The 14,915-nt window shown below is 46.7% G+C and overlaps 2 protein-coding genes and 1 pseudogene across 2 annotated transcripts; 2 read left to right on the forward strand and 1 right to left on the reverse strand.

The window, feature by feature from the left end:
* Positions 1-1,242: 1,242 nt before the first annotated feature.
* Positions 1,243-3,151, forward strand: LOC147973825 (uncharacterized; annotated as a pseudogene).
* A 3,458-nt stretch (positions 3,152-6,609) lies between these two features.
* Positions 6,610-8,567, forward strand: LOC147973826 (uncharacterized). The gene is made up of 5 exons (XM_087524804.1): positions 6,610-6,872; positions 7,000-7,297; positions 7,398-7,823; positions 7,881-8,072; positions 8,190-8,567. The coding sequence occupies exons 1-5, from the start codon at positions 6,610-6,612 to the stop codon at positions 8,565-8,567; spliced, it is 1,557 nt and encodes a 518-aa protein (XP_087380930.1).
* Positions 8,568-9,166: 599 nt separating this feature from the next.
* Positions 9,167-11,052, reverse strand: LOC147973827 (putative disease resistance protein RGA1). Its single transcript, XM_087525107.1, has one exon. It carries the CDS (start codon positions 10,801-10,803, stop codon positions 9,328-9,330), a length of 1,476 nt encoding a protein of 491 aa, XP_087381233.1. The 5' UTR covers positions 10,804-11,052; the 3' UTR covers positions 9,167-9,327.
* Positions 11,053-14,915: the final 3,863 nt, after the last annotated feature.

Consider the following 14,915-nt stretch of genomic DNA (forward strand, 5'->3'; position numbering starts at 1 on the left):
TTTATCTTATGGAAGGAGCACACACGATGATGTGGGCACCCATGTAAAATGAGGGGATTTCCTAAAACTAGGTAAAATTAGGGGAGTATTAGGTTGAATTCACAAAGGGATTATCAACTGAAAATCAAGGGAGAGGTCAGTCCATAGATCTGTCTGTTAGAGACTCTAGCATTTTTTTTTGTTAAAAGTATGACACCCTGGGACTTTAGAGAAGTAAATGGTGGCTAGAAAATCCAAAGAGGCCAAGGCCCAACTATGTATCATCCATTGCAATGCTAAAAACTCTTCTGACACTGTAATGTCACGCCCAGGGAACCCAACGACGCCCAGCAAGGGCCCAAACCGGACGAGGCCAGACCCAGGAGGAAGACGAAGCCCAACAAGTATTTCGACCCTGCTAACTGGGAGCTGTGATGGTTAAAAGTGCGGTGAGCTGACGGGGCAGGCATCGAGAATGTAATAGGCAGAAACACTTTCTCCCCCACATCTGTGCTTTTCCCCTGCTTCCTCTCCTAGATCCCCAATTCTCTCTCTCGAACCCCAGAAAACTCCATTGTATCAGCTATGGCGAATTAGATTGAGCAAGGGAGTGTTACATATGGTATTAGATTTGCCGGACTATCTTCAGAAGCCCTCGTTCTCCACGCGTCAGCAGCGCCAAACCCTGGAGATGGAGCAGCGGGTCGAGGACGTGGCAGCTTCGCTCAAGGCCATCCAAAAGAGCAGAACGTCGTGATCATGAAGGCGGTGGCGGCATCCACCGCGCTCTTTGAGGAGATTCGCCCCACCGTCACGGATCTGGCGGCATGGAGGCCGGTCCTGGAGAAATCCGTGGCGGGTCTGTAGCAACAACTTGGGGACGTGCGCCAAGAGCTCGATCTGGTGGCGAAGAATCCCGTGCTCAAGCTCAAGCCGGTGCAGTTTTCCCCACTGCTTCCCCAACCTGGTGGCGCCCCGACGATCAACGGTGGCAGCCTCAACAACGGGCCCGATGGCCACCACATCAAAAATTCTCACCGGGGGGTCCGGAATGGGGTAGTGACAACCCTTGTTCCGCCTCCGGTCACTGGTACATTCCAATCTGATGAACTATACCATACCGCAAGTGTGCCTTATGCTGATCGACATGAGCGGCCTCCGGGACGATCACTTTTGTGTGGTTCGTCCCGACCCGGTAGTCCCCAGCCATCCCGTTCTGGTAGTCCATTTCACCACCGTGCTCACATCGTTCCCTGCCCGAAGATGGATTTCCCTTCATTCTGGGGTGAACGACCTCGCAGTTGGAAGCGCAATTGTGAGTCGTACTTCCGGGTATTTCGTTTGGACCCCGAGATGTGGGTCGACACGGCGGCCATGCATTTTACCGGAGCTGCCATGATGTGGTTGGAGAACAATGATTTCAATCTTAGTAGTATGGAGTGGGAGAAGTTTTGTGCCATGGTGTGTGATCAGTTTGAACGAAATGAGTTCTCTGGTCTGCTCCGTCAGTTATTCCACTTGCGTCAAACTGAGTCAGTTTCCGAGTACACCACCAAGTTCAACGAAATCATGCATGCTCTCTTAGCTCATAGCACTACTTGGGACCCTGCTTTATTTCCATCTTGTTTTGTCGATGGTCTGAGGGATGAGATCCGTGCTGTTGTCATTGTGCATAATCCAAAAGATCTAGATACTGTTGTTTCTCTGGCTTATCTGCAGGAAGAGGCTTTGGAGATACCCAAGCGAAAGGAGCCCCGACACTCTGATAGTGGCTTTGGCAATCGTTCTCACCTCCGTGGAGCAATGCCCTTGCCACCACCCCCGGGCAGGCCACCACCGGTATCAACAGCCGCCGGCAACGAGGCACGCGCCACTGGAATAGAGGGTGCACGGGGTACAAATTCAGTGGAAGAGCGACTCACTACTCTCCGGGCTTATCGTCGGGCCAGGGGTCTGTGTTACATGTGCGGTGAGAAGTGGAGCAGAGATCATAAATGTGCAGCGGCGGTTCAGTTACATGTGGTGCAAGAAATGTTTGAGGTGCTGGGTATGCCAACCAGGGACAGTACGGAGGCACCGTCTGATACATCCAGTGAGTGTCATACTATTTCCAAGGCGGCTCTTGAAGGGTCAGTTGCTCCTCAGACCATTCGGCTGCAGGGGAGGATTCAGTCTCAGCAGGTCCTCATGTTAGTAGATTCTGGCAGTTCGCACAGTTTTATCAGCTCAATGTTGGCAGCAAAGTTGCAAGGGGTCAGACACTCACCTAAAGAGTTGAAAGTCAAGATAGCCAATGGGGGACAGCTGTTGTGTAATCAGGAAATTACAAGATGTAGTTGGTCAGTTCAAGGGCATAAGTTTTGCACCGATTTGAAGGTTCTTCCTCTGGGGTGTTACGATATGATTATCGGTATGGACTGGCTGGAAGAGCACAGTCCCATGGATGTTCATTGGGGGCTCAAACATATGTCTTTTGACCACCATGGCAAGCGTGTCATGCTGCCGGGAGTACAACCCAAGATGGATGAATGTCACCCGGTTTCGGCGGAGCAATTGCATTCTCTTATGGATCACAATGACATACACCAATTAGTGCAAGTGCAGATGGTGCCTGGTCAACTAGACGGCGATAGTGAACCTGAAATTCCACCAAAAATTGCTGAGCTACTGGTGCAATTTGAGTCATTGTTTCAAGACCCTACAGGCTTACCTCCAGCACGTCCGTTTGATCACAAAATTCCTTTGATCCCAGGAGCCCAGCCTGTCAACATCAGACCTTACCAGTATAACCCTTTCCAGAAGGACAAGATTGAGAAACAAGTTAAAGAGATGTTACGTCAAGGGATCATACAACAGAGTTACAGCCCATATGCATCAACAGTTCTCTTAGTTCAGAAGAAAGATCTGTCATGACGATTTTGTGTTGACTACAAACATCTCAATGCCATTACGGTCAAGAACATATTTCCAATGTCGGTGGTCGAAGAGTTGTTGGATGAGCTAGCTGGATCGGTGTGGTTTACCAGTTTGGACCTGAAGGCGGGCTATCATCAGATCCGGATGGCGCCTGAGGATGTGTTCAAAACAGCTTTCAAAACACACCTCGGACATTATGAATTCAAAGTCATGCCATATGGGCTTGCCTATGCGTCCGAAATGTTCCAGGGAGTGATGAACTTCGTGTTGTCGCCACTGCTTCGCAAGGGAGTGTTGGTGTTTGTGGACGACATCCTGGTCCACAGCCACACCTTACAAGCTCATGTTCGTCTCCTACAGCAAGTGTTCAAACTGTTACAAGATCACCACTTGAAGGTCAAGCGGTCCAAGTGCAGGTTTGCTCAACAGGAATTGACCTATCTAGGGCATGTCATCAGTGCACAAGGGGTAGCCACCGACGAGAAAAACATCTCCGCTGTTAAGAATTGGCCTACGCCCAGCAATGTCAGACAAGTCAGAGGTTTCTTGGGGTTGGCGGGTACTATCGACGGTTCGTGCGTGATTTTGCTCTCATCAGCCGTCCTTTGACGAACCTTCTCAAAAAGGATTCGATCTTTGTTTGGAGCCAGGAGGCCGAGGCGGCATTTCAACATTTGAAATCTGCATTGATATCCGCACCGGTGCTCGCTTTGCCTCAGTTCGACAAACCGTTTGAAATTGAAACGGACGCCTCTGAGTTTGGGGTTGGGGCTGTCCTCATGCAGGGTGGGCACCCGCTCGCTTTCCTTAGTAAGGCCTTGGGTCCAAAAAACCGAGGCCTATCCACATATGAAAAGGAATTCATGGCGATTCTTTTGGCTGTGGATCGTTGGCGGTCGTATCTACAAGGAGGAGAGTTTGTCATTCGAACGGATCACAGTAGCCTCGCTCATTTAGGAGATCAGAGGTTGGTCACATCCTGGCAACTCAAGGCTTATACCAAACTTATGGGGATGCAGTACCGGATTGTGTACAAAAAAGGGATTGAAAACAAGGCGGCGGATGCTCTATCGCGCATGGATGCAGAATTGTCAGCTATCTCAATGGCCGTACCATCTTGGCTGGCTGATGTGGTTAAAGGGTACCAACATGACGAGGCAGCAAAGAACATCATACAACAGTGTCAGGATAATGTGGAGACAGACTCCAAGTACATGGTCCGCGATGGAGTCATCTTGTACAAAGGACGTGTCTGGGTCGGCTCTAATGCAGTCATGAAACAACAGATTCTGCACGCAACTCATTCCAGTGCGACGGGTGGCCACTCGGGTGTTCAAGCAACATATGCCCGGCTTTGTCGACTGTTTGCATGGCCGAATATGCGACAAAGAAGTGATGCAGTTTGTCTCTGCGTGTAACATCTGCAAACAAGCAAAAACTGAAAGGGTCCGCACCCTGGTTTACTTGAACCCCTATGCACGCCCCCACATGCATGGCACACTGTGACGATGGACTTCGTCGAGGGGTTGCCTATCTCTCGTGGTTATTCTTGCATCATGGTTGTGGTGGACAAGTTAACGAGGTACGCGCATTTCATCCCTTTGGCGCATCCCTTCTCTGCAATTCAAGTGGCAAATGTCTTCATGCAACAAATATACAAGCATCATGGGCTGCCGTATGCCATCGTCTCAGATAGAGACAAAGTGTTCACTAGCACGTTGTAGCGAGAGCTGTTTAAGCAGGCAGGAACCGAGCTCCGAATGTCATCAGCCTACCATCCACAGACGGATGGCACTACCGAAAGAGTGAACCAATACATGGAGACATATCTCAGATGTTTTGTCCACTCCTGCCCTCACAAGTGGATGTAGTGGCGGCATTTGGCTGAATTTTGATACAACACCTCAGCTCACTCTGCTCTCAAAGCTTCCCCTTTTGAGGTGATGTATGGTCACCCTCCGCGTCATTTTGGCATTGTGGATGCATCAGCTTCGGCACCAGCTGATCTCTCGACCTGGTTGCACGAACGTGAAGTGATGATTGCCCTGGTGAAACAACATCTGGAGCGGTCGAAACAGCGAATGAAGGATCAGGCTGACAGGAAAAGATCAGAGAGGTCTTTTGCAGTAGGGGATTGGCTTTTTGTGAAGCTGCAACCGTATGTCCAAGTTTCGGTTGCGCCTCGGGCTAATCACAAATTTTCTTTCAGATTCTTTGGTCCGTTTCAGGTATTGGCTTGCATCGCCAAGGTGTCTTACAAGCTGCAGCTGCCTGCATACAGCAGGGTACACCCGGTGTTCCACGTGTCCCTGTTGAGAGCAGCGCTGCCCAAGGACACAGAGGCGATTACGGCGCTGCCAGAACCCCCGGCACCCCACTCTCCTCCTGATTTCCCTGAAGAGGTGCTGGCGAAGCGCATGGTCATGCGGGGTGCGGGCAAGATCCCACAGGTGCTGGTCAAGTGGTCGTCACAACCCAAGGAATTGGCATCGTGGGAGGACTTCTTCGAGATTCGCAGTCGCTTTCCGGGAGCTGCGGCTTGGGGGCAAGCCGCGACTGAAGCGGAGGGAAATGTCATGCCTAGGGAACCCAACGACGCCCAGCAAGGGCCCAAACCGGATGAGGCCAGGCCCAAGAGGAAGACGAAGCCCAACAAGTATTTCGACCCTGCTAATTGGGAGCTGTGATGGTTAAAAGTGCGGTGAGCCGACGGGGCAGGCATCGAGAATGTAATAGGTAGAAACACTATCTCCCCCACATCTGTGCTTTTCCCCTGCTTCCTCTCCCAGATCCCCAATTCTCTCTCTCGAACCCCAGAAAACTCCATTGTATCAGCTATGGCGAATTAGATTGAGCAAGGGAGTGTTACATGTAACCCACTAGTGGAGGTGGCTCGACGATTTCTCATGTTTATATTTTTGGTTTACTTTAATCCTTTTGATTATTTAGATTTCAATTTCTAGCTTTTGAGATTTTCGTTCTTTTTTCTTCTTTTTATGTTCACCTTTTCTTTTTGTTTAAAATAAATATAAATAACTTTTACAAACACATTTTTTTTAAACACATGAAACTGTTTAAAACTACACAGACCCTTTCAAAAAGACGCGAACACTTTTTAAAATCACAAGAATATTTTTTAAATAGGTGAATGTACTTTTTAAAAATATATCAACACTTCTTTAAATCATAGGAACATTTTCAAAGGCATAAAACCTCTTTGTAACTACACTAATATTTTAGTTAGATGAATACCTTTCTTAATTACACATGTTTTTAAAAACAATACGTGGACATTTTCTAATATACATACATTTTTTAAAATATGATCCTTATAGTTATCTGAATAATTTTTTTTTGAAACTCTGTGAACAATTCTTAATGTCAGATGAATATTTTCTGAAGGCGTGAACTCTTCTCAATTAGCAATTTTTAAATTGGATACCTAATATATTTTTAATATGTGAACACAAGTCGGTAAAAGAAAGAAAGAAAGTACGAATGGGCCGCACTCATGGCGCCTGCTTCCCCCTCGCTAAAAGCGGGGTGTAGCAGCGCCGCTCCCTCAAAAAAAAAAAAAACAGCGCCCCTCCCCGCTGAAACCCTCGAGGCCCGTCCCGTGTTCCTGTCTATCTCGGCCTTCCTTCAACATAAATCTGCGCAAGGTCGCCGTACGTGTCATCGCTCGCTCCTACCCAACCCAAACCTCAGTCGGCTATGGCCGCCATCAAGATCAAGCTCGTCGTGGACAGGTCGTCTAACCGCGTGCTCTTCGCCGACGCCGGCTCCGACTTCGTGGACGTCCTCCTCGCCTTCCTCACGCTCCCGATCTCCGCCGTCCAGCTCGCCGCAGGCGCGTCCTCGCCGGGCTGCCTGACAAGCCTCTGCGCCAGCGTCCGGCACCTGGGGGACGCTAAACTGTTGAAGGGCGAGGCCTGCCATGGCACGCTTCTCAGGCCTACGCACGCCGATGAATTTGGGTCTGTATCCTATTCCTACCTAGTACCTACCCCACAGAATTTGATCAGATCGCAAGATGATTCTTCTCACTCTTGCTGCCAATGTGTTGGTTATACCCATGAGGAATTTCTATATGCTCGATCGCAGGTACGATCGCTTGCCATGCCCACGGTGCACTCCGTTCATGGAAAAGCATCTGACTCCACAGGGGCACAACCAGCAGCACGGCTGCAGGTGCTTGGATGTCATGGTTAGGCTTGTGCATGTGTACAACCTAACAACACAAACAGAGGTGTTCTCCAAGTGGAAAGAGAGGTTCGTGATCAGCGACGATCTGGTGATCAAGCCGGCGGCGACGAGCACCGTCTTGTCTTTTCTTCCGGGTTTCTACGGACACAGGATCGAAGATGCCTACGAAGTGGAGGTCGACGTCGGATGGACCCAGGTGAATGAACTACATTTCCTTGGTCGTCCGGCCTGAATCCATACTGTGGTACTATGATCCTACTGTTTCTATCTGCAGCACTGATTTGCATAAGTTTCAGGTTGTTTCCTTGCTCAGAGCATGTGTCTCGTCCACCAACATATTCACCGATGTGTTTCTCGCGAAAAGAACCGATTCTTGTTTGATGGACACATCAGTGCTCACGATTACCAAACCTCGGCGTCAAGAGGCCAACGAAGACCCCGGTCCGCAGATGAGCATCAAGCTTTTCTTCGACAGGGAGGACAGAAAGGTCATGTACGCTGAGTGCAAGCATGACTTCGTGGACCTGCTCCTCAGCTTCCTGACCTACCCCATGGGATGCATCCTCAAGAACCTGGCCGGCACCTTTCACCGGTTCCACGGCTTCAACAATCTTTACAGCAGTGCCGATGGTCTCAACACGTCTGGCTTCTTGACGGGACCCTGCTTCGGTGACAAGAGCACGCTGCTCGATCCTAGTATTGCTCCGTTGAAGACCCACGGCGTCGATGGGTCGGATCAGGCAATTGTGGAGTGGTATCATCTCTGCCGGACCGGGAAGCGGCAGTACTCCCGCGCAATGGATAAAAGGTCTTGCCAGTTGTTCGATTCGGTGTTTGTCGATGATCACACCTATGTAGTCGACGACGAGTTGCGTATACATCAAGCTTCGGCCGTGTCGGTGCTGAAGCACTGGTGCAAGAGAAACCGGGATAATGTAGTGGAGATGGACATTGCTGTCAGCAAACGAGAGGCAAGTTATCTCTATATATACAGCCTTGGCACTCATTTTTCTTCTTCTTAGAAATGAGTCATGGCAGTCGATGGCTTTAGGTTTTTTAAGTTTCTTGTGTCGATCAAACACTTGCAGGCTGTCGCGCTACTGCGAGCGGCGATCAATTCAGAGACTGCGCTGACAGATGCGTTCAAGGGGAGGTTTCAGCAGGAAGCACAACAGTTGCCACCTTCAAAAAGAAGAACAGGCTCACCATCGGTGGAGAAGATGCAGATCTTTGTCAGGATCTTTGCAGGTGAGACAATCACACTTGACGTGGCAAGCTCTGACACGGTCGCTGCCGTCAGGAGTAAGATCCAGGCGAGGAAGAAGCTAACGGACTCTTGTGGGTTAGTATACGGTGGCAAATGCCTGCAGGATCCATGGACCCTGGCTGATTGTGGCATTCGCAGAGAAGCCACCATCCACCTTGAGTTTTACCCCCGCGGCCTTATCAAAACAGACACAGAATGACTAAGAGGTTGAGACTTGAGAATCATTATGATGCACACAGCCATTTTTACATTATAGTTTATGAAAGGCAACGAGGCCATGTCATTGGTAACTTGGGTCGATGATCATCACATACATATTCTAAGCCATACTTCGCTGTATAACCATGAGTTGTGGTTCTTCAGAGCACACTGTCAAATTGATCGCAATGTGACCTTACCGAGTGAGAGTAGCAAGATTTAATAACGAGAACCCAGAAATTAAGATAAAAAAACCCACTAGATCATACAATTAATCTTTTCAGCGGAAGAAAAATACCACACGCTGATATTGTAGCTACACAGAAGCTCGGAACTATGTTGTCAAACTAGTTTCAGAAACAGTAAATGAAGGAATCATGAGCGTCATAGTGGCATACTTTTTTTGAGGGATGGCCATCATGGCTAGCTTTATTGCAAATAAAAAGCAGATACATCGTCTACGAGCTTATTCACCAAACAGTCTGGTGGCATACTAGTGTTCTGTGTTTAGTGTAAAGTTCTTATAATAGCGAAAACCAATACAAATACAAGATTACGAACATGCATGTTGACCTTGATGACTGATCAAGACAAGCAAGAAGCACTGGTATGGGTAGTATTATTCAAACTAAAGGGGCACAACTTTGCTACACTCTGGACAAACTTGGCCAAGGGGCATAATAAAGAAAACGTATGTTTCCATAGCATATACATTATTATTTTCAGTTATACAACATGGCAGAAAACTTACATTGACAAAACTAAACATGTCTAATACTAGCATTCATCAGAGGGCGCTTCCTCTTAACCGCTCTAGCTTGCAGCTCTCGAATCTCACACGTCTGGATGTAGCAATGGTAGGGTGGTATCCGAGACTTCCATGCAAGAGCCTTAAATATACCTTGGGGCCTAGTATTTCCATACCAAACATCCACGTTCGTTATGTTGGGAAGTTCCTCTTCAGAACAGCATGTCTGATTAATACCATGAACCAGAACATCTTCAGTAGCTCTACCCAATCGTTGAAGATACATAGGTCTATTCTCCTTGACAGGTTCACACGGATGCTCGCCAAACTTGCAGAGCTGATTTTGTAAGTAGGCTCTTCGGAATGCCAGAACCTTGCACCAGAATTTGATGTCAAAATTGGCTCTCAGTACACAAGCAGCAACATTTGCTTCAATGAGATTACCATTCAGCAATTCTGCTATCTCCATTGCCAAATATACAAGCCTCGGGTGCATCTCGGGGTCCGTACTTCCAAACGTAATCACCTTGAAAAAATACCAGTATGCCTCATGAGACAGATGCTTCAGTACTAGAGTCTGCGTTGTTCCAAGCTTTGTGATCTTGTCAGATCGGCTTGTGATGATGATTTTGCTGCCACTTATAGTGCTCTGTCGGCAAAGAGAACACAAGATTTCCCACAAATCTTCATAGAGATCCCCAACTATGTCGACGACAATCAGCAATCTCCCATTATTCTCATGTCTCAGTGCACATGTGCCTCCCAAAGCCGCTATATCTTGAACTCTGAAACTATCATGCCTGAAAGAAACAATCTGTGAGAAGCAATCACGTACTCTTTCGTCTTCACAGACATGAGCGACAAGAGTGCTCTTTCCAACACTGTCCGGACCGACAATTGGGAGGACATCAAACCCGCCGAGACTACCAGTAGAAGGTTGTGTGCACAATAGGAAGTCCATAACCAGTTCTGTTTCCCTCTGGCGGGCAAACATGCACTTGCCCAGCAAGAGATGCATGCTGTAAGGCTGACGATGTAGGCGAGGATATGTTGTCAGGAACCTGACCATCTCGCTGGCATCAAGAATCATGGATCTCAAACTGTCGAGGGCCTCTTCAAGCCCTTGCGCTGTTCTTTTGTTGTTGCTGCGGGAGAGGTAGAGGCGTTGTGCATAACGAAAGTTGGACACAACCCCAGATTGACTCACAGCCAGATTATTCTCCTCTTCTTTATGTGCTTGGCATCTGAAGGTGTCAAGCACATAGTAGCCTTGGTACATGGCATACCTCAGCATGCTAAGCTGCTGGAGCATTCCATGGTTTGTGATGTGCCGCCCCATGGCCTCGTCGATGATGACCTGCCCCCTGAGTAGAATCCTCTCCAAGCCAGCCTCAACGGCCTCCGCCGGTGGCTTGGAGTATTTGTTGATGATGGAACTCACCGATCTTGATATGAGTTCACCCATCAACGCAGAAATGAAAATCTCCATTTGTGGGCACTGGAGCTTAGGGGAACTGGTATCCTTGGGAATGAACACTGAGCTTGGAAGTTGAAGAGTTGATGTCCCTACAAACTCTTTTTATGCTCTGCCCCTGTCTCCCCCGGCGATTGCTAAAGTCATGCTTCTCAGTTATTGCTGGTTATCAAAGTCATGCTTCCTGGTCAAAAAAGAAGGGATCGATCTGCATCCTCAGGAATGAACACCGAGCTTGGAAGTTGACGTCTCTGCTGGTTACAAAGTCCACCTTGCTGGTCAATAGTAAAACGTTTTACCATAGAAAATGCCAGTGCTCCACTCACTAAAATTGGATCCATTCCATGCACGTCATGCTTTGTATCTGGTTGCATTTTTGTTGCTTTATCACAGACTTGATCTCTGGGGTCATTTGTTTACGAGCCATCACCATGCAGATCTTTGATGAACCTGACTGAGAACCAACTCTTTGATCTTTGATGGACCATCACCACATATTTCTTTCTATCAGGCAGACTTGACCCAGAACCAACTGTCGAGTCGTTGTTGCTGAAGCATCATCACATGTTTTTTTCAACATCAAACAGACTTGACTGTTGACTTGGAACCAACTCTTGGTTGTTTGCTGCTAACACTTCATTTATCTGAATCTAGTGGAGTATGCAACTAGCCTGAAGTTGATAAACATACTGAGCATAGCGTACTATTCAAGGAGAGACTTAGCATGCACTGACCAAGTCCTACAGTTTTCAGTGTACAGAAATTTCTTTGTGTCGAAAGGATCCTGAAATCATTTCACACCTCTTAATTCAAAAGATAGGCCGTCAACTAATTCAGCCTGTAATGGCCAACCTATCTGCGGAGATAAAAACTCATTTGTTAACTCAATGTTGAACATGAGATAATAAAGTCGCCCTTTATCGGAACTCAATGTTGAACAGTCTTTATGGCAGCATACTAAATTGTACTGTAGGTGAACTGCACATTCAAGTTTATAAAGAAGAGGAGCCACTGAATTTTTATCACGAACAGTTAAACAAATCTACCAAACTGTATGTCCATCATTTGAACTAGGGATCCATCACCACCCTGCAGAATGAGCAGGTAATTTTCTTGCGGGGCCAAGGATAATAAGCAGATCAACTCAACTTGACAAAATGGGATGAACCACAATAGGAGAAAACGACCACAAAACCATAACTGAAACCTGAAACGTCAACCTGAGAAAAAAAATCAACCAACCATCCTTAAAATCAATCTATAAAAGTTTACCACAAAACAAAACAAAATCGATCCATAAAATGAATCACTTATTGAGTTAACATTGAAATAAAGCTGTTGAAAGGAATTGGAATCGCCCCTGCTAGTGCTCGGCTTAAAGCAGTTGAGCTCGTAGCTGCTTAAAGATCTTGCTAGTCTGCTGACAGACATTGGCCTTAACAGAGTCCCTAACTTGCATTCCTAAAATCTAATCCGCACACCACTTGTTCAGCCAATGAGATTGAAATAGATCGGAAAGAAGCGAGAGAAATCGAAAGCAACCTGTTGAAAGGAAGTTGTGCTGCAGCTAGGTGCCGCCACGGCGAGGACGGCGGGCGAATGGCGGTGGACGAGTTCACCGGCGAGCCGACGGCTGCGGGGCCGGGCGTGCGCCGTCTTCAGAGGAGTTTTTTTTTTCTGAGAATGATTCAGGGGAGCTGCTCTCGCACAAATTGGTCCAGAGCTCGTCTAGAGGCCTTCTGAAATGCTGGCCTGCTGGATATGGGCCATTGGCCAGCTGAGCTGAGCTGAGCCTAGCTGACTGACATGTTCTAGTCCTCCTATTTTCTGCCCGCTTCCTATTTGCCTTTTTATTAGAAACTATTCCTATTTTCCTTTTTTAGACTAAACACACTTTATTCATTAATCAAAGGCCAAATACATTGGTATAAAATTTAGGTAGGGAGGATCGAGGAGCCACAGATGAGTCCCTAAAGAAAGGCCTAATAAGTGCTTAGCAAGGCCGCGAGCCTCAACATTTTTTTCACGTCCCTCAAAGATGAAAGTACATGCCGTGAACTGTGTTGAGGTAGCTTTGATCTCCTTGACGATGCTCCCATATAAGCCTTCTGCATTGTTTTAGATATTTGTCACTTACAGGGCAATCGGTACGTGGCGCACACCACCTCTCGTACGTAATGGGCCGGGCCATGTAGCGATCCGCGTTTGCTTTTTTGCAATTGTCCCCAGCCAGTTTTGTGAAGCTTCTAGAGTCTTCCGACCCTTTTTCTTCTAGTTCTCTGTTCAATTTTTTCCCTTTTCTTTTTTTCTTTTTTCAATTTCATAAACTTTTTTCGAATTCATGATTATTTTATTCAATTTTGTGAACTTTTTTAAATTCATAATTTTTTATTTTGAATTTGTGAACATTTCTTGAGTTTGCAAACTTTTTTAATTCACAATTTGTTTCAAAGAATTTATAATTTTTCCTTAAATTTGTGAAACATTTCTTTTGAAATCCCTTTTTTTATTTTGCAATACTTTTGAAAGTCAACCGTGAACCATGGGTGAGGCGCGTGCGCCTGACCTGGTAAGTGAGCTTCTCGCCTCACATTGTTGGACCAGCCAAAGCCAACATCCACGTGAGGTCTACTTCTCTAGGCAGCACCACCGCAAGCGTTGAGTAGGAAGTCTATGCTTTTTGCTTCTTGTATGAGAACATAGGTGGAATTGTGTGGAGGAGAGCATGGCGTTATAGAGGACGGGCTCCTGGGATCCTGAATTAAAAAAACATATTAAAATTTCCAAAAAATACTATTATATTTTGCAAATACATGTGCATGTTCTTCAACTATGTGTTAAATTTCATTAGGTAATGCAATTTATTTGCAGGCTACACAAAAAAGACAAAAACTTGGCCCAAATACAATAAAGAAAAAGCCCATTTTAATCTATGTATTTGTCTTTTTTATATCACATATGAACATGTATGTGCATGATTTCTTTCAACGTGTATACTACAAATATATCTTTGTGTGTATAATTTTTCCAGATTCTTTTAGGTGTAGAAATAGCATTTTCGCTGAAAAAATAGAGGGTTGCGTGGAGTTCAGCCTCCATATGCACTTTTTGGAATCGTGTGCTCCTACCCGCCCATCATCGACGGCCGCCCTTTCACTGTTGCGCCCGGCAGCCACCCACATCCGACCTCTAAACCCTATTCTCTAGTGCCATAGACACCTCCCCCCCCCAATAGCACCGCACCGCGTCTTCTCCTCAGGAGTCGGTGAAAGGTTTTCGGCATCGGTTCGTTATGAGGGTCGGTACGAGCGATAGTGCTCATACAGGACCTCGTCTTGTGCTATGGACTTGAAGAAGGTTTTGATGCTGGTCGGGTACGACCATGGGTAAGATCCATAACACTCACGCCGCACATTGTCTTCCACTCTGGATACTTTGCTGCTTTCGGTACAGTCTTGGTACGAGCATGCTCGCTCGTACCCGACATAGTCTTCTCCTCTGGTCTCCAAGGTTCCTTTTCGGCGGTTTGGTACGACCTGTGGTATCATTTGGTGCACTTGTACCACAATCCATCTTCTCCTCTGTTGCCTCCATGACTCCTCCTTCCTTTTTCCTTTTGTTTGCCCTTCAAGTGATCTTTTAAGGCATGTTTCTCTTGCAAAACATGCATGATCCCTGGTATCCTTTTGTTAGTTCACGAACAATCGGTATAAATATTTAGAGGCAAATACACCAATGGTACAACAAGTTGCATAGGATGATCACTTTGACGTCTTAAGTAAAAATACATAAAAGTAGTGCCTAAACTTGTCTTTTGGTGCATATACGGTGCAAATTTCATCCACAGCCGTATAAAGCGACAGCGTGACTCCAGGCCCACAGTTAGTGAATGGCCATGACTGGAGCGTTGTATTATTTGCGAAAAATTCCCTGAATTAGTACAAGTACCCAAAACGCCACTGTGCATGTCCATGACCATAAGACCCACCTGTCAGTCAGCAGTACAACAGAATAATTACGTAAAATCAACATTATTTTGGCGGACGGATAACAATGGTTTATTATTTGGAAGCGGACACGCTCATGGGCGTAAAACTGTTCCAATCATTTGCGGCCCATTTTTGATA

Source organism: Triticum urartu, chromosome 5A (genome assembly GCF_056163025.1).
Source record: "Triticum urartu cultivar PI428250 chromosome 5A, HENAU_Tu73, whole genome shotgun sequence".
NCBI lineage: Eukaryota > Viridiplantae > Streptophyta > Magnoliopsida > Poales > Poaceae > Triticum > Triticum urartu.

Coding starts and splice junctions, on each gene's coding strand:
- LOC147973826 (XM_087524804.1), top strand. CDS start 6,610: ATGGCCGCCATCAAGATCAAGCTCGTCGTGGACAGGTCGTCTAACCGC. Junction 7,298..7,397: donor TCGACGTCGGATGGACCCAG/GTGAATGAACTA, acceptor CATAAGTTTCAG/GTTGTTTCCTTGCTCAGAGC. Junction 8,073..8,189: donor TTGCTGTCAGCAAACGAGAG/GCAAGTTATCTC, acceptor AAACACTTGCAG/GCTGTCGCGCTACTGCGAGC.
- LOC147973827 (XM_087525107.1), bottom strand. CDS start 10,803: ATGGAGATTTTCATTTCTGCGTTGATGGGTGAACTCATATCAAGATCG.